General features: G+C 32.5%; 1 protein-coding gene across 1 annotated transcript in view; it reads left to right on the top strand.

The window, feature by feature from the left end:
• Nucleotides 1-22,824, top strand: part of Smarca5 (SNF2 related chromatin remodeling ATPase 5) — a 32,701-nt gene that overhangs the window by 7,605 nt on the left and 2,272 nt on the right. Inside the window, exons 3-22 of the mRNA XM_076864203.2 lie at nt 632-798; nt 3,029-3,129; nt 4,460-4,560; nt 5,285-5,464; nt 6,448-6,603; nt 6,684-6,815; nt 7,723-7,791; nt 9,469-9,578; nt 11,465-11,691; nt 13,493-13,614; nt 13,695-13,847; nt 14,696-14,828; nt 16,226-16,374; nt 16,581-16,700; nt 17,626-17,736; nt 18,052-18,165; nt 18,517-18,639; nt 19,211-19,343; nt 20,189-20,307; nt 20,720-20,932. Coding sequence (XP_076720318.1) covers nt 632-798; nt 3,029-3,129; nt 4,460-4,560; nt 5,285-5,464; nt 6,448-6,603; nt 6,684-6,815; nt 7,723-7,791; nt 9,469-9,578; nt 11,465-11,691; nt 13,493-13,614; nt 13,695-13,847; nt 14,696-14,828; nt 16,226-16,374; nt 16,581-16,700; nt 17,626-17,736; nt 18,052-18,165; nt 18,517-18,639; nt 19,211-19,343; nt 20,189-20,307; nt 20,720-20,932 — 2,733 coding nt within the window. The remainder of the gene's footprint in view (nt 1-631; nt 799-3,028; nt 3,130-4,459; nt 4,561-5,284; nt 5,465-6,447; nt 6,604-6,683; nt 6,816-7,722; nt 7,792-9,468; nt 9,579-11,464; nt 11,692-13,492; nt 13,615-13,694; nt 13,848-14,695; nt 14,829-16,225; nt 16,375-16,580; nt 16,701-17,625; nt 17,737-18,051; nt 18,166-18,516; nt 18,640-19,210; nt 19,344-20,188; nt 20,308-20,719; nt 20,933-22,824) is intronic.

The following is a 22,824-nucleotide window of genomic DNA, read 5'->3' as shown; positions in this document are numbered from 1 at the left end:
GGTTTATACATATTTTCATTCTTTTGGTGTGGTAATAGGAAACATTCAAAGGGGCAGATGGCAGATATGAAAGGCAGGAATAGTGTTGAACTACATTAAGTTAATGAATATTTCATGGTTTTTAAGCCTGATATCTTTTTAAAATTTGACACTAGCCTAACTGATGAATGACCAGTGCCTTTTCTCCGACTTTTGAATAAATTCACTTGTAATGCACAATGCCTTTTAACGTCTTTAAAAATATTTTTTTTTGTCAACTATTTTAAAGTATAACATACATAAAATGATTTTGAGTTTTGGCAGGTATATGCAGTCATGTAAATAACACTACAGTCATGATGTAGCATAGTTTCCATCCTGTTAAAAGCTTCTGTCCCTCTGTAGGCAGTTCTTGCCCCAAACTCTTGCCACTTTTCATCTGCTTTGTGTCTGTAGTTAGTATTTCATACACTGTAAGTGGAATCATATACTGTAGACTTGTGTTTTGTCTTCCCTTGACAAAGTGCAAATTTTAAGACTCATGTTGCATGTGTCAGTAGTTTGTTCTTTTTATTCCTGAATTCATAATATGGAGGCTTATTGAAATTGATTTCCAAAGTTTTGATGAAATGTACCTTAAACTTTTTTGCAGCAAACTGACCGTGCAAATAGATTTGAATATTTATTAAAGCAAACAGAGTTGTTTGCACATTTCATTCAGCCTGCTGCTCAGAAGACTCCAACCTCACCTTTGAAGATGAAACCAGGGCGCCCACGAATAAAAAAGGATGAGAAACAGAACTTGCTCTCAGTTGGCGAGTGAGTAATAGTTTATACTTCATAATTCAACCTTGTTTATTACCAATGGTTTTCATTAGAAGCATAAAGCTACTTTATTTAAAAAAAAAAAGTTAATACAATTGTGTATTTGGCCCCATTGGCTTGGTAGGATGTAGCTGTAAATGTGTAAGTATTTTAAAATCCTGCATAGTCTTATTTTTTTATAGCATTATATAGTTTATGGATTGCAGCAGTTATATTAAATAGGGAAGTCAAGTATTAATGTTGTTTCTTACAGAGGGTACAAATGCATAAGTTAAGTATCCTATTTATCATCACATAGAAGTACTTAGAATAATCCAGGCTTGAACTTGGATCTGAACTGCTTATGCTCATCTCCAAAACCATATACACGCCTTGAGGGTATTACTTTTATGTGAAATTTGTGCTGGTGTGTGGAATATTGTAATAATGTATGCCACAGAAGTTTGTTTAGCATTTTTGTTAAACAGTTGTCTTCCTCTAAAAATTGAAGTGTCAAGTTGTATGCCATCGTTTGGTGGTGATTGAAAATAAGTATACACGTTGAATTTATCATATTCAGAATTTTTGTGCTGGTTGGATAACTTAGGACATTTAATTAGTAATAATAGATTTAGGGCATCTTGACTCCCTGGAATGGCTGCAGTTTCCACTGTGAAAAAAATGTGGTCAGTAATTGTAATACATAAGATTATCTAAAAGAAGAAATTAAAAATTTATCAATGTTAAATTCACAGAATTACCATGCAAGCAAAATTTCTTCATTTTATTTGAGATATTCTGTTTTTTCAGTATGTCTTATACCTTGTCTGTTGTGTCTAAAGTGCTATTTTAATATTTGAAACTTTTTAAAAGTCAACTTTGTATATCAGATGTATTTAAATTGTTTTAGAATTGAAGTTTATATCTACTTAAATATATTAGTGTCATATACTGGAAATTGGAACTACTATAACAAATACTTTTATGGGGTATTAATATTATTAAAGAAACCCCTCTATCACTAACCTAAAAGATAAAGGTAGCCCCCCTGAAGATATATAATGAGTTATTCAATTTGATTTGCTCATTAAATAGTGTTATTGGGAAAGATGATTTAGAGGTCTCAGTAGGGCCATAATCTGCTTTCTAAATTAGATCAAGATATTTACTGAAAGTATAAAGGTCTTGAAGTTGGAAGCTTCATAATTGGGAAGAAAGTGGTTTTATTCACTTCAGCTCTATAGAGGTGAAGCAATTTGAGCTTATGAAGTTGTAGTTAATATATGGTATTTTCAGCTTTTGTATATTTTAGATAACTGTAAAACATTTTAGATTTATATTTACTAGTAACTTTTTACTATTCACTTGTGTGTGTGTGTTTGTGTGTGTGGTGCTGGGCATTGAACTCAGGGCCTTGTGAATGCAAGGCAAGCACTCTACCTACTGAGCTATATCCCCAGCCCTTTTACTGTTCACTTTCTAGGTTAATTTAGATGCCTATGAAAAATTTTTATTATTATTTTTTTATTTTTTGTGAGTTCATTGTACTTTAATAATAAGGAAAAATTATAATAAGGAAAGCACAAAAATTCCATAACCATGCCTATTTTATTCTATGTGACTTCTTTTCTAAATGATAGTTGTCAAAATTGATTTTTTTTTTTTTTTAGGCTATAAGATTTGAGACACAGCAACTAGGAAATGGCAGTAACACCTCTCCCCCAAATTTGATGTTTGCCATGAGACTAATTTTTCTTCTGAAGCATAAATATGGGTATCTGATGTTTTAGGAATTCATGTAATCTCACAGATTAGCGGAACCTCACAATGAAGAGAAAATCAGGATTTGGAAGCTTATTCTGATTCCACACCCTCACAGAGTTTTAATAACCAAAAGTGACATTGGTTGTATCTGTACCAAAAAATATAAAAAACTACTTCTATAAATTGATAACATAAACTGATGTAACCAAGGATGTAAAATATTCAAATGCAGTATTTATACAATCAGTGAAAAGATATTCCCTAAACAGTTATAATTTAAATATAGCCACAGTTTCTTTGCAATTCAACCTATTAAGAGGTGGAAGCAATTGTTTTGTCCTTCATTTTATTTTTATTTAATTTTTTTTTAATTAAAAATTACTGTGGACTCTTGAGGCCAGCCACTTGACTTGCTATGTTGAATTGTAGCTGGTAGTTAAAGCCAAAACTCAAATCATTTGATTTTATTTTCATTTGATAGCTACCGACATCGTAGAACAGAGCAAGAGGAGGATGAAGAACTGTTAACAGAAAGCTCCAAAGCAACCAATGTTTGCACTCGATTTGAAGACTCTCCATCATGTATGTTAAACATACTTAAATTACTTGATTTTTGAAAGATCTCACTTTGAGACATCCTTCGGTTAATGTTTTGGATTTATCTTGGCTATAATTTGTACAGGGACTTTTTTCATAATCTTATATATTTATTGGTTGTGAATAAGTTTCAGATTTTTTTTTAAACGGAGGTAGTAATGTGTTATATAATGTGATATTGTATTTCAGAGGTGTATAAAATGTCTTTGAGTTTATTATTGTTTTAAGATACATGTAAAAGTAGGTATGATTTCGCCTTTTACCTGTTCTGGATAAGAAAACTAATTTGTAAAAAGAAAACAAAATTCATGAAGAATTTTGCTTACTCATCTCATGCTGTTATAGTAGCTTTAATTTTTTTTTGACATATATTTGTTTTCAGTGGTTTTCTAAAAGGAAGAGTATTTAAATAGGTTTGTATAGTCTTTTTTTCTTGTCTGTTGGCATTAGAGACTTACACATTCTCTTGAAGCCTAGCATCCACCCCACCCCTCCAAACCTCCTCTAATGCTGCTTTATTTACGTGAACTCTTATCTAATTGAACTTCAGCTGGACTCATCTAGTTAGAAATTCAGCAATTGGTTTAAGGTGTACACTTTCAGACTTCCTTTTTTTTTTTTTTTTCTTAGCACCTGGTGTCTATTTCTATCCCAATGAAATGAGGCCAGAGCCAGATGTATGGCATAGGGGGAAAGGAAATTTTGGATTATTTTTTGTCTCTCATTGTTACATTGTAACTAGCACTGGTTATTTTTCATCCTTAAGCAGTGATTTGACTTGGCAGGCAAAATAAGTAATGTGTATATCCTGAAAGAGTATTATTAGTCTAAGATGTATTGGGAAAGTAGCTTAGGAGAAATGGTGAAGGAAAAGGAATTTCCTATCATCTCATTTTTACTAGGAGGAAAATAAAATCTCCAGAGAACCTGTGTCTGATCTTTATGAAAGATGAAAGCGTTCGATCACAATTTTTTTTTTTTTTTGGTAAGGTTAGAAAGAGAAAGAGGTTAAAAAGTCTAGGACCAACATATGAAGAACAGAAATTGAATGATTTGGATGAATACTCTAATCCCCAATCATGTTACCAGGACTTGGTTATCTTTCACATCATTCGTGCTCCTACTCCATTGCAGACTCCAACAGCTACCTCTAATGATTTGGGATTTGCAGAATTCATGTAAGAATATCCTAGAAAAGAAAGCAAAATCAGTAGGCAAATGTAGGCCATAGTTAAAGCTCTGGGTATCAGATGAAGGGGGCTACTTTGTATTTCCTGCCTTTAAAATGTAACCTTGGGTTTTCTCTTGTTCTTAGATGTAAAATGGGGTAAATTGAGAGATTATCAGGTCCGAGGACTGAATTGGCTTATTTCTTTATATGAAAATGGCATCAATGGTATCCTTGCAGATGAAATGGTATGTGATTGGTAGTTTTGATTGAAGGCATGTTTTGTAACTTATTTTATAGAAAGTTTAAAATATACAGCATGTTTTGTTGATGGCAGTCTGGAATTTTTAGTAACTAATTTTCCTTCAGACTATTTTATAGTTGCATTAGTGAAGTCTTCATTTGTGCGGAATTATCTATGAAAATAGATTTAAAAATAACACATTTTGTGAAACTTTTTTAAAAAAACTTTTGTAGTACCATTGTGTAACCATTTCCCTCAATTTTTATGAAAAACAAACTGAGGTCATTAAATGTTTATCATCTGTAAATATTAATTTTGTTTTCTAGAATGGCAGCTTGTACAGTTTAGTTTCATAAAAGATTTTATCTCTTATTTACTACTATTAATTATATAATAAAGGTTTTAAAAAGATTCCTTATTACCGTAGGGGTAAAATACTTAATTGGTTGAAGAAAGTATAGTGTCAAAGGAAAAGTGTTTTGGTTCTAACTGTGCTACATGACCTGGGGAGAATCACATTTTCTGAGCCTCACTGGGGTGATGATAATACCTCTGTCATAGACTTGTGAAAATTACACTGTGAGCTTTCAGATATTAAGTTTTTGTTATATGTTAGCTATCATAAACATATAGCATTTCTTTTAAATGTTCTGTATATGTTGGGCAGTATAAATATGGAACCCTGCGTTTGTTTTTTATTGTTTTATGATTACTCTGAACTCTTTCAGGGCCTGGGAAAGACTCTTCAAACAATTTCTCTTCTTGGCTACATGAAACATTATAGAAACATTCCTGGTCCTCATATGGTTTTGGTTCCTAAGTCTACATTACACAACTGGATGAGTGAATTCAAGAGATGGGTACCAACACTTCGGTCTGTTTGTTTGATAGGAGATAAAGAACAAAGAGTAAGATATTAGTATTTCATTACATTTTTTCATATTAAAGGATTTTGAATTCAGGCTTGGGGTCAGGAATTGCTGGAGGAAGGATAAAAGAGAAAGGGTCTTTAGAAATATTAGTAATTTGTAAATGTAATATTGTCTAGATAGTTAAAATTTTTCCCAGAGAGAAGGCATTAGAGACTAAGAATATGGTTTTCCTCACATTTTGGAGGGTGATTGTATAAACTCAAAGCCTGTGCCCTTCAGCAGTATTTTGTTTTTAAAAACAAACGGTTTTGAATGTGAGAGGCAATTGGAAATTTAAGGAACCAGATTTTTAGGTTAGTGTTACAATGTTGATTAATAAATAACATCTTTTGGGGAAGAAGACGTGGAAATAATGACACCATGAAGAATGTAAAGGTCAGATTTGGCAACTTACTCATACTGCATTAAATGACTTTGTACTTACTTTGTTTTCCCTTTCTTTATCTCAGTGATGAGTGTGAATTGCTTTTTTTCCCTCATAGGTAACCAAAGGGTTGTGTTAAGTTACCAGATTGCTTTTTGTTTGGAACTTACTTAACCATTCTTTGCTTCAGTTTTCTTACTTGTGAAATGAGAGTAAAAATAGCAATGTGTTAATACATTTATGAATATGAAGAGGGGAATGAACATGTTTACTGCAAACAGTCCTTCAGTCTTCCTTTCTTCATATTAAAAACTTGTCTCAAGTATTCCAGGACTTAGTGAAATTGTAGAATGAAGACCTTTTGAAGTTTGTATTCATCAGCCTTGTCTTTTTTTTAAACCTAATGATTCTAAAATCTAAATGATGACTGATTATTTCAGTGATAGGAAAGCTAGTTCTGAATGTTTACATGATATAGCAACTCTATCCCTTTTTAATATTCCTACTCCCTTTTATGGATTAGATTACTTGTCATCAAGAAGTTTAATGTATAATTGATTGCTGAACGTTGTAATTTTTAAATTTTGCTACACAGGCTGCTTTTGTCAGAGATGTTTTGTTACCAGGAGAATGGGATGTTTGTGTAACATCTTATGAAATGCTTATTAAAGAGAAGTCTGTATTCAAAAAATTTAACTGGAGATACTTAGTTATAGATGAAGCTCACAGGATCAAAAATGAAAAATCCAAGGTAATTTGATATTCTGAACATTGTGTTTGAGAATTTAATCCATATTACAAATATTCTGATGATGGGATTGGTTCTTTCAGTTATCAGAAATAGTGAGGGAATTCAAGACTACAAATCGACTATTACTAACTGGAACACCTCTTCAGAACAACTTGCATGAGCTCTGGTCACTTCTTAATTTTTTGTTGCCTGATGTCTTTAATTCAGCTGATGTAAGTATTTCTAATTGTTTTCTGGTTAATAATTATGTTTTGTTTAATGCTTATGTGTTTTTATAATAGAATTGGCCTGCCTTTTAGTGCTACTTGAGGGAGTCATTAATTTCTCATGCTTTTATGTAGTTAAACCTGGTGTTAACCTATTAGTTGTCTGTGCATTCTTAGAATTTATTTTTGAGCCTTTTGGTTTTAGTCTCATTTCAAGTCATTGTTTTCTTTGTGTGCATTGGCATAGGTTGCCATTGGCATGACAGTCCTAGTTGATAGTCATGTTGGTCTGACTTTGTTTCAAGGATTGTGTTTGGGTTGACTGCTTCTATTTTCAGGGTGCTGCTTTAAGCATTCCCAGGTGAATTTGTATATCTCATATTGCTTATGTTTTAAGGCTCAGACATGACTTTCAAATATGACAAAATCTGCCTAACCTTTGTTATGTGATATTCTAATAAGCAGAACTTTTTAAGTCATAATATTTATCTTAAGTCATTAAGAAATGATGGTAGCAGCTAGGCGCATAGGTGCACACCTGTAATCCTTGCAGCTTGGGAGGCTGAGGCAAGAAGATTACAAGTTCAAACCCAGCCTCAGTGACTTAGCAAGGCCCTAAAGCAAATTAGATGCCAATAAGAATTTCCTCTTAACAGGATCTCTTAATGAGATCCTGTCTCAAAATAAAAAATTTTTAAAAAGCCTGGGGATGGGACTTAGTGGTAAAGTGTCTCTGGGTTCAATTCCCAGTACCAAGAAAAAAGAAAAAAATATGGACTTGAACTTAGTGGTTTTAGTAGATCACAACTCAAATATTATACAATTCTAGGAATTATTGTTTTATCTGGGATTATTGGAATTTTGTTGTTCATACTGTCTCTAACCTTAAGATATGTTTTATTTGTTAATCTAGGACTTTGATTCCTGGTTTGATACAAACAACTGTCTTGGGGATCAAAAGCTAGTTGAGAGGCTTCATATGGTAAGTATTTTGGAGTAGTGTTAAGCATATTTCTAATGAGAAGAAATGATAAAGATTAAAATTAGATAATATTCTAGTTAACAAAAGCATAATGGCTATAGAATCAAATCTGTTTGGATCTTATTTGATCTTATAATGGGGATATGGAGTGATGTGTAGTGGCTTAGTGTTGGAACCTAGGATGGGATTTTAACTTAATGAAGGTAAAAAGTAATTGCAGTTAAAAAAAGGTATAATGAGGGAAAAAGCATTACTTAATGACCCATATAGACTACTTTTAAAGCTTAGTCCCATTTAAATTCTATAGAATCTAATAAGTTACTTCTGAAAAGACAAATGATCCATCTATTGTTTGGAATTCTAGTGACAATATATAAGTCAACTAATATTGCATTGTGTGAGCAGAGCTGGTATTGTGGTTTTTGTTTTGATGTGTAGCTTTGTTCCTTTCTAGGACAATGCACAAGTGAAAGTTGGTAGGTAAAGAAATTTCCTCTTAACAAATCCTAGATAAAGAAAGATACATACCTGGTGAGCAGGAGAAAGCAGTACCTTGTAAACATGTTGTGGAAAGCCCCTTGTGACTTGTCACCTTTGAACTTGTTTTCACATTTTGGTGTGAATAATTCTTTGGGGATGGGGAATTGGAGGGGTAGGGGAGAGAAGGTTGCCCTGTGTATTTTAGTATGCCTAATAACACCCTTGACATGTCTCCTCCTCATTAGATGCCAGTAATAGTATACCTCTAGATGTAACAATGAAAAAGTGTCCCTAAACATTGCCAGTGTCCCCTGGAAAGCACAGTCATGCTCTGCGCCCCTTCCCCTGTGACCTGACCTTTCTAATATATTTACTTGATGAAAATTAATTGAACTATACACTCATGATTTGTATACCCTGCATATAGGTTGCTTCCATAGATTAGGATAATAAATTTAAAAGCTATTCATAAAGAATTCAGTGTGGACCTCCCAAATTTTAAGCACTGTATAAGGGCAAAATTAAAAAGTTTAAGATCTTGTTAATTTTTAAAATATTTTTCTTTATTTTTAAAAAGTTTTATGAACGTATGAAATCTGAAAGGTCGTACTTCATATTTTTTTTTTTTTCTAAATAGAAGATACAACAGGAAATCAGCAGTGTGAAGTGGCTGCAGAAAAAGATACAAGTTACTAGTTTTAAACCTGGAAGGCAGTCACTGTAGAAAACAACATCTTTAAAATGTACTACTGTTTTTAGTGTTTTATGAGTGTAATTGTATGTTGGTTAAATAACAAAATTCTATTATTACCCTTCAGGAACTTAGTAGTGGTAAATTATATATAGTTTGAATGGAAAAGTCCTAAGAATCATTTGATATTCGAGCAGACTAAATGTTGGTAAAGACATTAGTCTATATTTAATAGGTGATTTTTGTTCTTTTCTTTTAAATTTATTTTAACTAGGTACATATGACAGCAAAATGCATTTTGATTCATTGTACACAATTGCAGCAGAACTTTTTATTTCTCTGGTTGTTGCATGATGTAGTGTCACACCCTATGTGCAGTCTTACATGTACCTAGGGTAATGATGTCCATCTCCTTCCACCATCTTTTTAATAGGTGATTTTAAGATTTTGAAAAAATACTAGTATTACAGGTAAGGTCATCTCTGTTTCTCTTTGCTTTTTCTAAGGTTTTGCGTCCATTCCTCCTCCGTCGGATTAAGGCTGATGTTGAAAAGAGTTTGCCTCCCAAGAAGGAAGTGAAAATCTATGTGGGTCTCAGCAAAATGCAAAGGGAATGGTATGTTTTCTAAGATACTTGATATCACTATTCTCAAAATTTCATTTATATAGTATTTTGTTTTACTAATTTGTGCCTTCATGGAATTGTTTGCTGGATTGAACTCATCTTGAAAAGAGGCTTGCTCAGCATATGTATCATAAAATCTTGAAGTACAGTTGAGAGAATCACGATGAAGCATAGTAAATTCATTTTTTAATGAACTGAGACTTTAAATTTGGGACTTAAACAACAATACATTGAAAACCCTCTACTTTGGGATTTTTTTTTTTTTTAATTGTTGAGGACCTTTATTTTTATTTATGTATTTATATGTCTCACACATGGTAGGCAAGAACTGTACCTCTGAGCCACAACCCTAATCCTCTACTTTGGTTTTTAAGAGGAGAATAGGGTGGTGCAAGTGGGAGACATAGAGTTGGTTAACTTGGTGATTAATAAGTAATTGGATCATGGATTTTGGCTAGCTAGCCTCTGGTGAAATTGTAGATTATAAACATATAAAACTTACGTGCTTTCTTTTATCCCATAAGACTCCATGTATTTAAAACACTATTCTGAACCAAAGTTTTATTTTAGGCAGAATAAAATGTCCTTTTGAGAAATGATGATGATGATACCTGATAGCTATTTTTACATATTTGTATAGGGCAGTATATAAGTTGTGTTCAAAAGAGGGAAATAAGAGCTGCCCTCTTTACTTGTCTTACCATATTTCAAATGTATTCGATAACATATTTGCAAAATATTGGAGTAGCAAAAAGGCTAAAGGGATATATAGAGATCTGAGCATGCTCTCTGAGAAAGAGAGGTCCACTGTAGAAAGTGAGCTATCCTCAGTGTCCTCAAAACTTTTGAAAGGCTATTACAAAGTAGTGAAGATATTAGGCTTGTCTTGTATATATCCTATAGAACTAACACATGAGTCAGTGCAAACATAAGGTAAGTATTTTTTTTAGTTAAACATGAGTGAACTTTATCAATCAGAATGATGATGAACTTTACCTTGAGTAGTTTTTATGCTCCAGGATGGAGGTTAAACATAGATTCCTTAGGTTGCTTAAGTTATTTTGCTCAAGGGATTCAAAGTTTTACTGAAACTTCAGTGTTTACTTATTCTTTCAGTAAACTGAAATTCTGTGTATGCATTCATGACTTTTTTAGTAATTCGCCTTAGCCTGTGGCTGTAGATTGATAGATCTCATATCTCCCTCTCCCTATGTGTTTAAGCAGATGTTTAAATCACATTGTATTCATCTCATTTTCATCCTCCTGCCTTACCTCTCATGTTTCTTCCTTCTCAGATTAGGGTTCTACTCAAATGCTGTACTAGCTACATGGTATGTGAGGCAGTTGTGCATCACTTAATGTCAAGATAAGTTCTGAGAAGTGGGGTTTAGGTGATTTTGTTTTGTACATATCATATAGAGTGTACTTGCCCAAAGCTTTGAACTCACTAGATGATGTGATTTCATGGGACTGCTGCCTGTGCTCACTGAAACATCATTATGTAGTGCATAATTATAAATGAGTAATGGTACTTTCTGTTGCAAGACTAGAAACTAAAATTATGTTTCAAAATTATAATTACTCAAAAATGTTGTATTATACTGCTATATTTAATCCCATCCAAGGAGACCATTTTGTATTTTTCAAATAATGATGTCCTCAAGATCCAATGCATAAAGTATAGAAAGTAGCACACTATGGGCTATAAAGAAAAAGCAGAAAAGAGATTACAGATGATAGATTCTAAACCATACCTTAGAAGTTGATGACTTGTTTCTTACAGGTATTTCAGAGTTGAGTTGGAATGGGAGTATATAAAGTGGCAGGGTTTAGTCAGGGAATATTTGAGTCCTTAAAAATACTTTTCTTTTCAATAGGTATACTCGGATATTAATGAAGGATATAGACATACTAAACTCAGCAGGGAAGATGGACAAGATGAGGTTATTGAACATCCTGATGCAGTTGAGGAAATGCTGCAATCATCCGTATCTCTTTGATGGAGCTGAACCTGGTCCACCTTATACAACAGATATGCATCTAGTTACCAATAGTGGCAAAATGGTGGTATTAGACAAGTTGCTTCCTAAATTAAAAGAACAAGGTATTGTTACTTGCATCAAATTGAGAAATAATGGAAACTTAAAATGCTAGTGTTAAAACAAAGGGAACAATACCCTTTTGAAATGACAGCTCTGACACTTTTCTAAAATTTTCTGTCCATTATTATCTGAGGTTCCCCTCACTTCCTAGTAGGCCTTAAGTCTCTTAGCAGGTAATAAAGTAGCAGAGGCAGAAACAATTCCTGGATTTGGGTGTGTTTCTTTTTTGGGGGCGGGGGTAATGGGGATGGAATCCAGAGGCACTTAGTCACTGAGCCATATCCCCAGCCCTTTTTAATACTTTATTTAGAGACAGGGTGTCCCTGAGTTGCTTAGGGCCTCGTGAAGTTGCCGAGGCTGGCTTTGAACTCCTGATCCTTCTGCCTCAGCCTCCTGAGCCACCATGCCCAGTTGAGTTTCCATTTTATATATGCTTTCCTAGAAATTTCAGCTTTTTAATCTTAAAGTATTAGAAATTCTTCTTCTACCCCTACACAGATCCCAGATCTTTTGTTAGATAATGGTGTCATGGTCATGGTATTGTTTTTCAATTATTTGGTTTTAAAAATTTAATCAAATATAGTTTACATAGACTCAACATTTGTATGCTGATTTTGTAAATACAAAAATAGATGTGTATCTCTGCTATTTATATTGGTATATCGAAATTACATGAATTTGGAGAACTTAGTGTGAAGCCAGCTTTAGCAGTTAACACCTATGTAAAACTTGTTTTATCTATGATATACCTACTCTTTATAGATTATTTGAAGCAAATTATTCATTGTGTAGCTCTTAAGGATGTTCCTTAAAGATGAGGAATGTCACATTTTAAAAAATTTAATGATTGTGTAATATCAGATGTACAGTCATTTCAAATTTGTTTTTTCTCTGCATGATTTTGGTGGGAAAGATAATCGAACTAGTTGACGAATCTCCTGTGTGATGAATCTCTGTGATACTATCACAAACATAAGAGTTTGTGAATAGTTACTTTTTTCTTTTTCCTTTTTACACCTTTGTGTGGAATATGTTTCTAAAATATTTTCCTTGAAAACAAAGTAATTATTAAATTGTTTGGGAGGAGTGGCACGAGCTTGATAGGAGTTCTCAGGTATTGACGTGAGCTATATTAAACTCTGCAGGGAAGATAATGACTATTGAAGATCATTATACGTTTGGGTTACTAGAATGTGTGATGGTAGAAGATTATAAGTCTTAGCTTCTGAAAACAAAATTATTTCATAATCATTATTTTTTCAGAGTGGTCCCTTTGTCTTCCTTCATTCTGCTGAAGATTGCAGAGATGATAGGCAGCCACATAATTTGAGACATGGTAGATAAGTGGAAGGATTTAAGTGTAGATAAGAGGCATAAGTTTATGGTCCTTTGATTAGAACTAGAATGAGATCAGGGATATTTGGTGTCCATTGTGAAATATGGGAGGCTTTGTGAATGGAAGAATTGTTGTTGATTAGTGGAAGATTATTTTAAGTATCTGTGAGGTAACAAGCTAATGATTCTCTCAGGCTTTGGGATGGCAAGATCTCCCAAACTGGAGATAGATAGCCTTTTTGATTGCCTTAGTACATTACCCAAATATTATCCTTTCTGTTTGTGTCATGATGGAAAAGAGGTAAGAAATTACTGATTGGAATAGTTAATCATGTCATTTTTTACCTGAAACCAAGTAGATAACTTGAAATTAAGGTATAATATGTTAGTTTTGTTTAGCTTTAACTTTTGGAATAGATTTTTCTACTATTGAAGCCTTTAATAGCAGGCTATTATATTTTCTAACAGGGTCACGAGTACTAATCTTCAGTCAAATGACCAGAGTATTGGACATTTTGGAAGATTATTGTATGTGGAGAAATTATGAGTACTGCAGGTTGGATGGGCAGACACCCCATGATGAGAGACAAGTGAGTGAAATTCTGGGAAGGAGAGATAAAAATATCAGATAATACAATTTTCTGATCCTGACTTTATTTTATATCCATAGGATTCCATCAATGCATACAATGAACCAAATAGCTCAAAGTTTGTTTTCATGTTAAGTACGCGTGCTGGTGGTCTTGGCATCAATCTTGCAACTGCTGATGTAGTAATTTTATATGATTCAGATTGGAATCCCCAAGTAGATCTTCAGGCTATGGTAAGAGAAAACAAATATTCTGTGCGTAATAGATTTCATAGTTAGGCAAGCTAATTCTTCCAATGTCAGTGTCTTAACCCAGTAAATTTGATTTTTCTCTGATCCAATGGTTTAGTGAGGGTGTTTTGAATACCATCTAAGGGTATATTCATCTTACGGCTCTGTCCTAACTTGGGATGTAGGAGTCATCTGCTGTATCTTCTGTACCCTGATAGCAGAATTGGGAAGAGTAAAGAATTGCCCTGGGAATGTTTAGTGGGTCAGACCTGAAAGTGCTCCCACATTGATTGGCCAAAACTGAAATGTAGCATAACTTAACTACTTTGGGAACACCTCGCTGTTCTCTTACTTTACATGCTTAAATTTCATGCTTGTATATGGGAGTGTCTGGCTGGATCAGGAAATTATTATTATGCTCAGCATTATGATCTGTAGATTAATATGAAGATTTACAGATTTTTGTTTGATAATGCTAATGACTCAGTCTGTGATACTGGTGATCATTAAGCCAACTTTATTAAATCTGATAACTGGAGAAGATTTGATAATTATTACAAATAAGAAATGCTTTGTGGGAATGTGGTTTGTAGATTTACTAGATGTTAAACAGAAAATTGTATTCAAAGTAATTTTCAAATGTGCAAATTTCTCTATTGTATTTATAAATTTAGTAATATTTAAAGAATAGGAACTTTATATTGTTGGTGAAATTTATTTTTTTCATGTCACATCTTTAATAGAAAGCTAGAAAGTATCTTCTACTTAAGAATATTTTATCAGTATATACTTTTATGTATTATTTATATGACTTTTTAAGTATATTCAAAATAACATGTTATTTCACTTAGGACCGTGCACATAGAATTGGACAAACCAAGACTGTCAGAGTGTTCCGTTTTATAACTGATAATACTGTTGAAGAAAGAATAGTAGAGAGGGCTGAGATGAAACTCAGACTGGATTCAATTGTTATTCAACAAGGTGGGCCCTAGAACTTTAAAAATTTACTAAGTTGGATTGATAGAATGAGTGATTGATTGTACGATTGTTTTTTTTTTTTTTTTTTAAGGAGAAATCTCGTCTGTTGAGTCAAGCTAGCACCCAGTAGAGATGGTTTGAATTCCAAAGATTAAACCTTAGTTTTGTTATTAAGAAGATGGGTTGGGGCTCAGGAAAGTTGAGATCTGAATATTGATCTGCTAGTTAGCTGTTTTTTTTCTATTACCTGAGCCAGTTTCTTAATCTACTAGATGAGAATAAAAATAACTATTGCTTAGGATTTTTTTTTTAAATTATTTTTTTAGTTATAGGTGAACACAGTATCTTTATTTATTTTTTATGTGGTGTTGAGGATTGAACCCAGTGCCTCACACTTGCAAGGCAAGAGCTCTACCACTGAGCTACAGCCCCAGTCCCTTGCTTAGAATTTTTAAGAATTAAATAGAATGTGTATATAAAATAGCTAACATTCAGCATAATACTTATTAAATAGAGCAGAGTGATTATGCTTTGTAAGCACTGTTGCTTACTTGGGGAGATACCGAAGAAGTAAAAATTAAAATCAGAGAGTCTTATTTTTATAAGACTAAAAAACTACTTATTAAGTACCCTTTGTATGGTAAGTGTTTTCTAACTTTCAGGTTCTACATTTAGTGTGAGGGAGTGAGACACTGAGTAGATTAGAGGGTAAAAATGGAATTTTATTTTGGATTGATTAAATGAAACTCGAAATTCCCATTCTAGATTAGCGTTTTTAAGGAAGACACAATATTGATGCCTATATTTTTTGAAAACACGAATTACACAGATTGGCCAATACTTACCAATTGAAGGTCTTTATTAATGCTAAATTTCATCTCTGATCAAAGTAAAGTTTCAGGAGTTTTGAATTCTTCAGATAGAGAAGTTTTTAGAAACTGATGTTACATATTTCAGTTTTTAAAAGTTCGATTTCATGAAGGTTTTTTGTATTTCACTTTTCTGAGGAAAACTTGTCTTAAGAGATTTGCAATGATATCTTTTTTTGCTCATCAGAAACTTTTGTTTATAATGCTCACTTATATTTAAATTTGTGAGTTTTTTCTTCCCCAGTAATTTTGATTATCAAGTAGTGTATCTATTCCACAAAAGAGAATATCATTGAGATAATATATAGTAGGTGACATTACATAAGTCATAAGCTTTAGAAACATTTCAAAGCTGAAAAGTTGGCATTAAGTTTAATAGGAAAATGATCAGATGTGAATTACCAGTAAACAGAAATGATTGATGTTTGAGACAAAAGTACAAGTTTATTACATCTAACATTTAGAATTTCAAGTTTCCAGTAAAATAAAGACTGTTTGGCTAACCTTATACAATACAAACTTTTATCTCAGGGAGGCTCGTGGATCAGAATCTGAACAAAATTGGGAAAGATGAGATGCTTCAAATGATTCGACATGGGGCAACACATGTATTTGCCTCAAAAGAAAGTGAGATCACTGATGAAGATATTGATGGAATTTTAGAAAGAGGTGCAAAGAAGGTGAGATGCAGATTAAATAATAATGCTTTTAATGAGCGTTACAGACCAAAACTATTTGAGGGACTATTGTTCTGTGAATTTATAGATAATTTTTATTATTATTGTATTACTGTAAAAAGCAGCTTTTGTGTACGGTAAAGTCATTTTCATTTGACTGCATGTCTAGTGCTTTTTTCCTTTCTCATTCTGATGTTTCTTTTGTCTAGACTGCAGAGATGAATGAAAAACTCTCCAAGATGGGTGAAAGCTCTCTTAGAAACTTTACAATGGATACAGAATCAAGTGTTTATAACTTTGAAGGAGAAGACTACAGAGAAAAACAAAAGGTATTTTAGAAAGAGATTTAGTGGGGCTTGGGTTGTGGCTCATTGGTAGAGCATTTGCCTGGCACATGTGCAGAACTGGGTTTGATTCTTAGCACCACATGTAAATAAATAAAACAAAGGTCCATCAAAAACAACAAAAAATTAATTAAAAAAAAAAGATTTAGTAATGAAGCTTTATTTTCCTGGAAACATGAACTTTTAAGTGCTAGATGTAATACCTTGTAATTGTGTCTCAAATAGTTTTTTAATTAGATGTATATAAATGTATCTAAATTTTTTTCATTATAGAAAATTTTATGTTTGTAAGTGCTGAAATGTTTTTAAAGTTTATGTAACGAAGTTTAGTTGTATATGGTTATAGTGAAGTATGTTCTTGCAACAAGAGAATATAGTAGTTTGGGATATTAGAAAATGAAAAAAGTCAAAAAAAAGGTCACAGCTGATTTTTTTTTTAAACAGACTTGCTTGGTAATATGAAAAGGAATAATTTCTTAATTTCATAAGTAATACTTGACTAATGTAGAAATTGAGAAATACCTATAGAAAAGAAAATATAATTCTACCTAGAACGTATCTAGAGTTTTCCTTATTAACATTTGGGCACATATATCCTTAGAGGTTTTCCTAGGTTAAATGTGTTTCTCCATTTTCCTCCTAATTTGGTCATAGCAAATATTCTGCAGCATTTTCCCTCACATCCAACAGAATTATTCATTTGGGCAAGAAACACTTCCTGAACACCTGTGCTGTTTACTAGACATTGTCCTGTGTTAATTACATGGTATTCAGCAAAACATTATAGTTCCTACCCTTGTCAAAGTGCAGGATTTTTTTTCAGTATCTTTTAATTCTTAAACATCACTCAATAATAATTTGTTACAGTAATAATGCAAGTTGATGATTTTAATTGTTTCCCACATGCTAGATTGCATTCACAGAGTGGATTGAACCACCCAAACGCGAAAGAAAAGCCAACTATGCTGTTGATGCCTATTTCAGGGAAGCTCTTCGAGTTAGTGAACCTAAAGCACCCAAGGTGAGTTGACATAGCGTCAAAGTATCTTAACATTTGAAAATATAAATTACTTTTTAACATTCTTGCAATAAAATAAGATTGAATATTATACTTTGTATGCTTTTTATAGAATATCCTCTTCAGATTTCAGTTAACACTTTTTAAAATTAATTTTTAAGTTGTGTGTTTAAAATTTGATTAATGTCAGTTCAGTTTTATTGAAAGATATACTGAGTTGCTTGGAGAATTGGCTGTTATGATTTATGAAATGAGAAAACTAAGTGTAGTTATTTTTTTTTAATGGACAACCTTTTTTTTTTTCTTTCTCTTTCTTAGGCTCCACGACCTCCAAAACAACCCAATGTTCAGGATTTCCAGTTCTTTCCCCCACGTTTGTTTGAATTACTGGAAAAAGAAATTCTGTATTACAGAAAAACTATTGGGTACAAGGTAATTGCAGTTCTCCATTTTGTGTCCTCTTCCACCCTGAAATCATAAAATATATGAACATTAACTATTATTTGTTTAACTATTTTAAGCCTAGTAGGAAAGAATATTATTTATGTATCATAGCTGTATATGCCTAGCACATAATGTTTGAATTGTTCTTCATTAAAAGGAAAGGAAAAAACTTTATTCATGAATAATCTTTATTTTTAATATAATAAATGCAGGGTATTAGTATGTTTTCTCTTGTGATTAGATTGGAATTTGTGAAATGTTATTTAGTTGATTAAGAATGTAATTCATTACATGCTCTTTAAAATATATTGTTTGATGGCATGGGAAAATATCTTTTAGGTACCTCGAAGTCCTGACCTTCCTAATGCAGCACAGGCACAGAAAGAAGAGCAACTTAAAATTGATGAAGCTGAACCCCTTAATGATGAAGAGTTAGAGGAAAAAGAGAAGCTTCTGACACAGGTATAGTCTTCAATCGATTCAAAAGTTAGTAATTGTTAATTTTATAAAATATCCTGTGAGATCATGTTGGCATACAAAGTATATTTCTTATACAGAGAGAATAGCTGAACATGGTAAAACATGGATAAATGCTACATTTTAATTGTCATTAGTTGAGGTGGTCAAGAAGATTATAGATTTGCACTTGGTAGAGTGTGTGTAATTTTGAACACCTTATTTTCAGTGTTCCCATCTTTCCTGTGAATCTTCCACATTGCTACCAAGTTATTTTCAATTATAAACTTCTGCTTGCTGCTTTTAAAACATGGGATTCATTCAAGGTCTTTCAGAGTGCTATTTAACAAAAGCTTTCCTTTACCTTATGTTATTTACTCCTTTTAGCAAACTACAACAGCAAAAATTTCCCCTTTCATACAGCATATTTTACTGTCTCCAACTTTGAGTTATTGCTTGGGTATCTAAGCAATTAGAAACATTTTGTGTATTATTTGGAAGGATAGGTAAAGTATAATAGCATTTTTCCCATGTTTAATGTGCTGTAATGAAATATTTTGTTTCTTTTACTATATAGGGATTTACCAATTGGAATAAGAGAGATTTTAACCAGTTTATCAAAGCTAATGAGAAGTGGGGTCGTGATGATATTGAAAATATAGCAAGAGAAGTAGAAGGAAAAACTCCAGAAGAAGTCATTGAATACTCTGGTAATTCTTTTATTATTATAATACATATTTTATAAGTCTTGCAAGAGCTGTTCGAAGTTTCTTGTTTTCTTATTCTGAATTTTTATTCTGAATAGTTTTGATCAGCTAAAGTTTCCATTTTAGTGCCTTGTTTTGTGCTTTTTTAAAGAATATGAACATACACACACACACACACATACACATATATGTATATATAAATGTAGAGAGAGAAATACATATTTTTAGTTGCAGAAGGATACCTTTATTTTATTTATTTTTATGTGGTGCTGAGGCTCAAACCCAGTGACTCACATGTGCTAGGCAAGTACTCTACCATGGAGCCACAACCCTAGCCTGACTTTGTGCTTTTTGAAACAAAAAATGTCTCCCTCTCTAAAATAATTGTCTGTTTTTTTTTTTGTTTTATTTTATTTTCTCTTTTTAGCTATAGCTAAAACTATAGCCAAGAAAGCTAAAATAGACACAAAATAATTGTGCTTTAAAAAAATTTTTTTAGTGTGCTTTAATTTTCAATTTATTATTTTTCTTTCAGTTCTCAAGTATTAGTATGCTTTTGTTTTTTGAGGTCAGTTGGAAATGTCCAATTGAATATGTGTAGTTATGCTGTGCTGAGTATGCTTAGAATTTTAGATGAGAGGAAGTTTAAAGAGTTGGTAGGTAATTTAAATCATCCATTTATCTCTTCTTTCATTTAAGGAAATTGAAAAATTATAAGTGACTTGCTTTCTAGTATTAAGTGTGGGATAATTGGGAATGTTTCTTAGTCCTTTGCAAATAAATTACAACAAGTTAACATGTATGCTTCCTCCACTCATCCCATCTGACCAACTTTTATTCTTTTAAAGCTGTGTTCTGGGAAAGATGCAATGAGCTCCAGGACATAGAAAAGATTATGGCTCAGATTGAAAGGGGAGAGGCAAGAATTCAGAGAAGAATAAGTATCAAAAAAGCACTTGATACAAAGGTACTTTGTATGTTAATAAAAATTGTACTATCTATAATATAGGAAAGTTAAAGTAACTTTTTAAAAGGAAAAGCAGTGAAAGTTTAACATTTAAAATTTCCTCAAAGTAAAGCATTCAAACGTTATAGATGTTATTGTAATTTACCTGAGTAGTATTAGACTGACTTAACCTGGGTCAAAGGTGCCAAGATTGACTCCTTCTTAAGTAGTGTAAGGAAGTCTGAGTCTGTATTTCTCTTTATAATAATAATAAGGACTATAAAGGCTTGAGAACACAAGTTATATAATGTATTTGAGGTTCTCTGGATAGAAATTTTGATTTGAGATATAATATTTCAAGCTAATTAGAGTAAAGCTGAATTTGAAATAAAATTATGTAGGATTTGTATTTTATATATAATATCTTTTATAGATTGGACGGTACAAAGCACCTTTTCATCAGCTGAGAATATCATATGGTACTAACAAAGGAAAAAACTATACAGAAGAAGAGGATCGTTTTCTCATTTGTATGCTTCATAAGCTTGGGTTTGACAAGGAAAATGTTTATGATGAATTGCGACAATGTATTCGCAATTCTCCTCAGTTCAGATTTGATTGGTTTCTGAAGTCCAGAACTGCAATGGTGAGTGCTCAGGGTTTTTGTGTAGTATAGCATAGTTTAGACTGAAAGTCCTTTTAAGGTAATTTAAAATTTGTTGATATAGATTTTTGTCGTAATTTTTTGGTAGTGTCAGAAGTTAAACCATTTTCTTAGAAAACTAATCACATCCACATTTTAAAAATCTAGTATCATAAAATGTTTATTGGTCTAATTCTTTAATATGCATTTTTTAAACATTGTAATATATGATATAACTAATTTTTGATAGTGATGTTAATCTGGTACGAAGTGGGAGGCGATGTTGCCATCACTTTCAACTTCTGAATGTGATGTCTTTGATTTTGAAAGTGGACATATTTCTGTAGAAAGACTTTTTGCATGCAGGCATTTGTACATCAAAATACTGAATCTGGGTTATTTTTAAATGACTGAATGTAGTAAGGCACTATTTTGTAGTACTGATTTAATGCTCAGTTTTGTTTTTATTTCCAGTGCCTGGCAGTATCTGACCAATGTTCTCCATTTCTAACAACCTAAAATTAGAATTCAGAAAAGTTTAGCTTTGGTGGATTGATCCTTTTCTTCCATTGTTTCATCACCTTTGAACTTTTAACCTTAACTAGTGTTTTGCAAGATGATGAAAATGTAAAAATAGGTTCTCTGGTCTTAGGTTTGAGACATGCTAGGAGAAGCAAACTCTAAATATGTACTAGGATTTCTCAGAGTATTTGAGGTATATTGCCACCCTACATGGCACTGGGTAGTGTTCAGTGTTTACACATTTTATCAATGGAAAAAAATTTTCACAGGGTAACAAGAAGGGCTACTATTTTGTGATACCCAAATTAGGGTAATGTTATAATTCACATGGATTTACTTTGAAGGTAAAAAAACACTATATAAACATGTAATTAGGTGGAAGCTCTTCAGTGTCTTTTTAAGTAGAAACAGTGTGATGATTAATTAGGAATAATGATTGTATAGTGTCTGTAATGAGAGACAGAGTGTCACATACCATATAATACTATGGTCTAAAAACTGCATTACTTTCTAGCATGTCTCATATTAAAGCACACACAAGTCATGATATATATAGCCCCTTGGTGATAAATAATTGAGGCATACGTAGTTCTTGTCTAGAAGCCCAGAGGATTTATACACATATTTTGGAATACATTGATACAGCTGTTAAAGGAAACAATTTTAATGTTATTACCTTCTATCTCTATATGTTATTGCACATATTTCTAAGCTTTGTATGGTGTCTTCTATATAGTATTTAAATTATTATATCGTGGTTGTCTATGTAAAAGTTTAATTTATTACAGGAACAGAGTTACTTTTGCTCTATAAGTAATGGAGTTATTACCATTGATTCAGATGGATTTAGGTTTCCTGAAGTGTTGTTTACTACTCCATTATACTTAAAACCCTTTTTGGAGGATGTATAGATTGGTAGACAGAGAGGTAGATAGTCTTCCATGGTCATTTTTTCAAAATTGGGAAAGATAGCATGAGCTACTTTTACTACTTTAATTCTAATAATGCCTTTTTTTGCGGGGCCCGGGAGGTACCAGGGATTAAACTTGGGCACTTGATCACTGACCCACTTCACAGCCTATTTTTGTATTTTATTTAGAGACATGGTCTCACTGAGTTGCTCAGCACTTCGCTTTTGCTGAGGCTGGCTTTGAACTCATAGTCCTCTTGCCTCAGCCTACTGAACCTCTGGAATTATAGGTGTGCGCCACCACACCAGGCTCTGATAATGCTTTGAAGTGAAAGATTATGCATATGCTAACGTTCCAGCTGATTTTCACCTTCAGATTATGCATTATTGATTTTTAGAAATTTTGTGGTATAAATAGCATGGAGTTCTCAGTCATAGTAAAGTTAACAGTATTGCATATATT

This window comes from Callospermophilus lateralis, chromosome 8 (assembly GCF_048772815.1).
Source record: "Callospermophilus lateralis isolate mCalLat2 chromosome 8, mCalLat2.hap1, whole genome shotgun sequence".
NCBI classification, from domain to species: Eukaryota; Metazoa; Chordata; class Mammalia; order Rodentia; family Sciuridae; genus Callospermophilus; species Callospermophilus lateralis.
The sequence above is the reverse complement of the archived record's forward strand: the minus strand, read 5'-3'. Positions and strand labels throughout refer to the sequence as shown.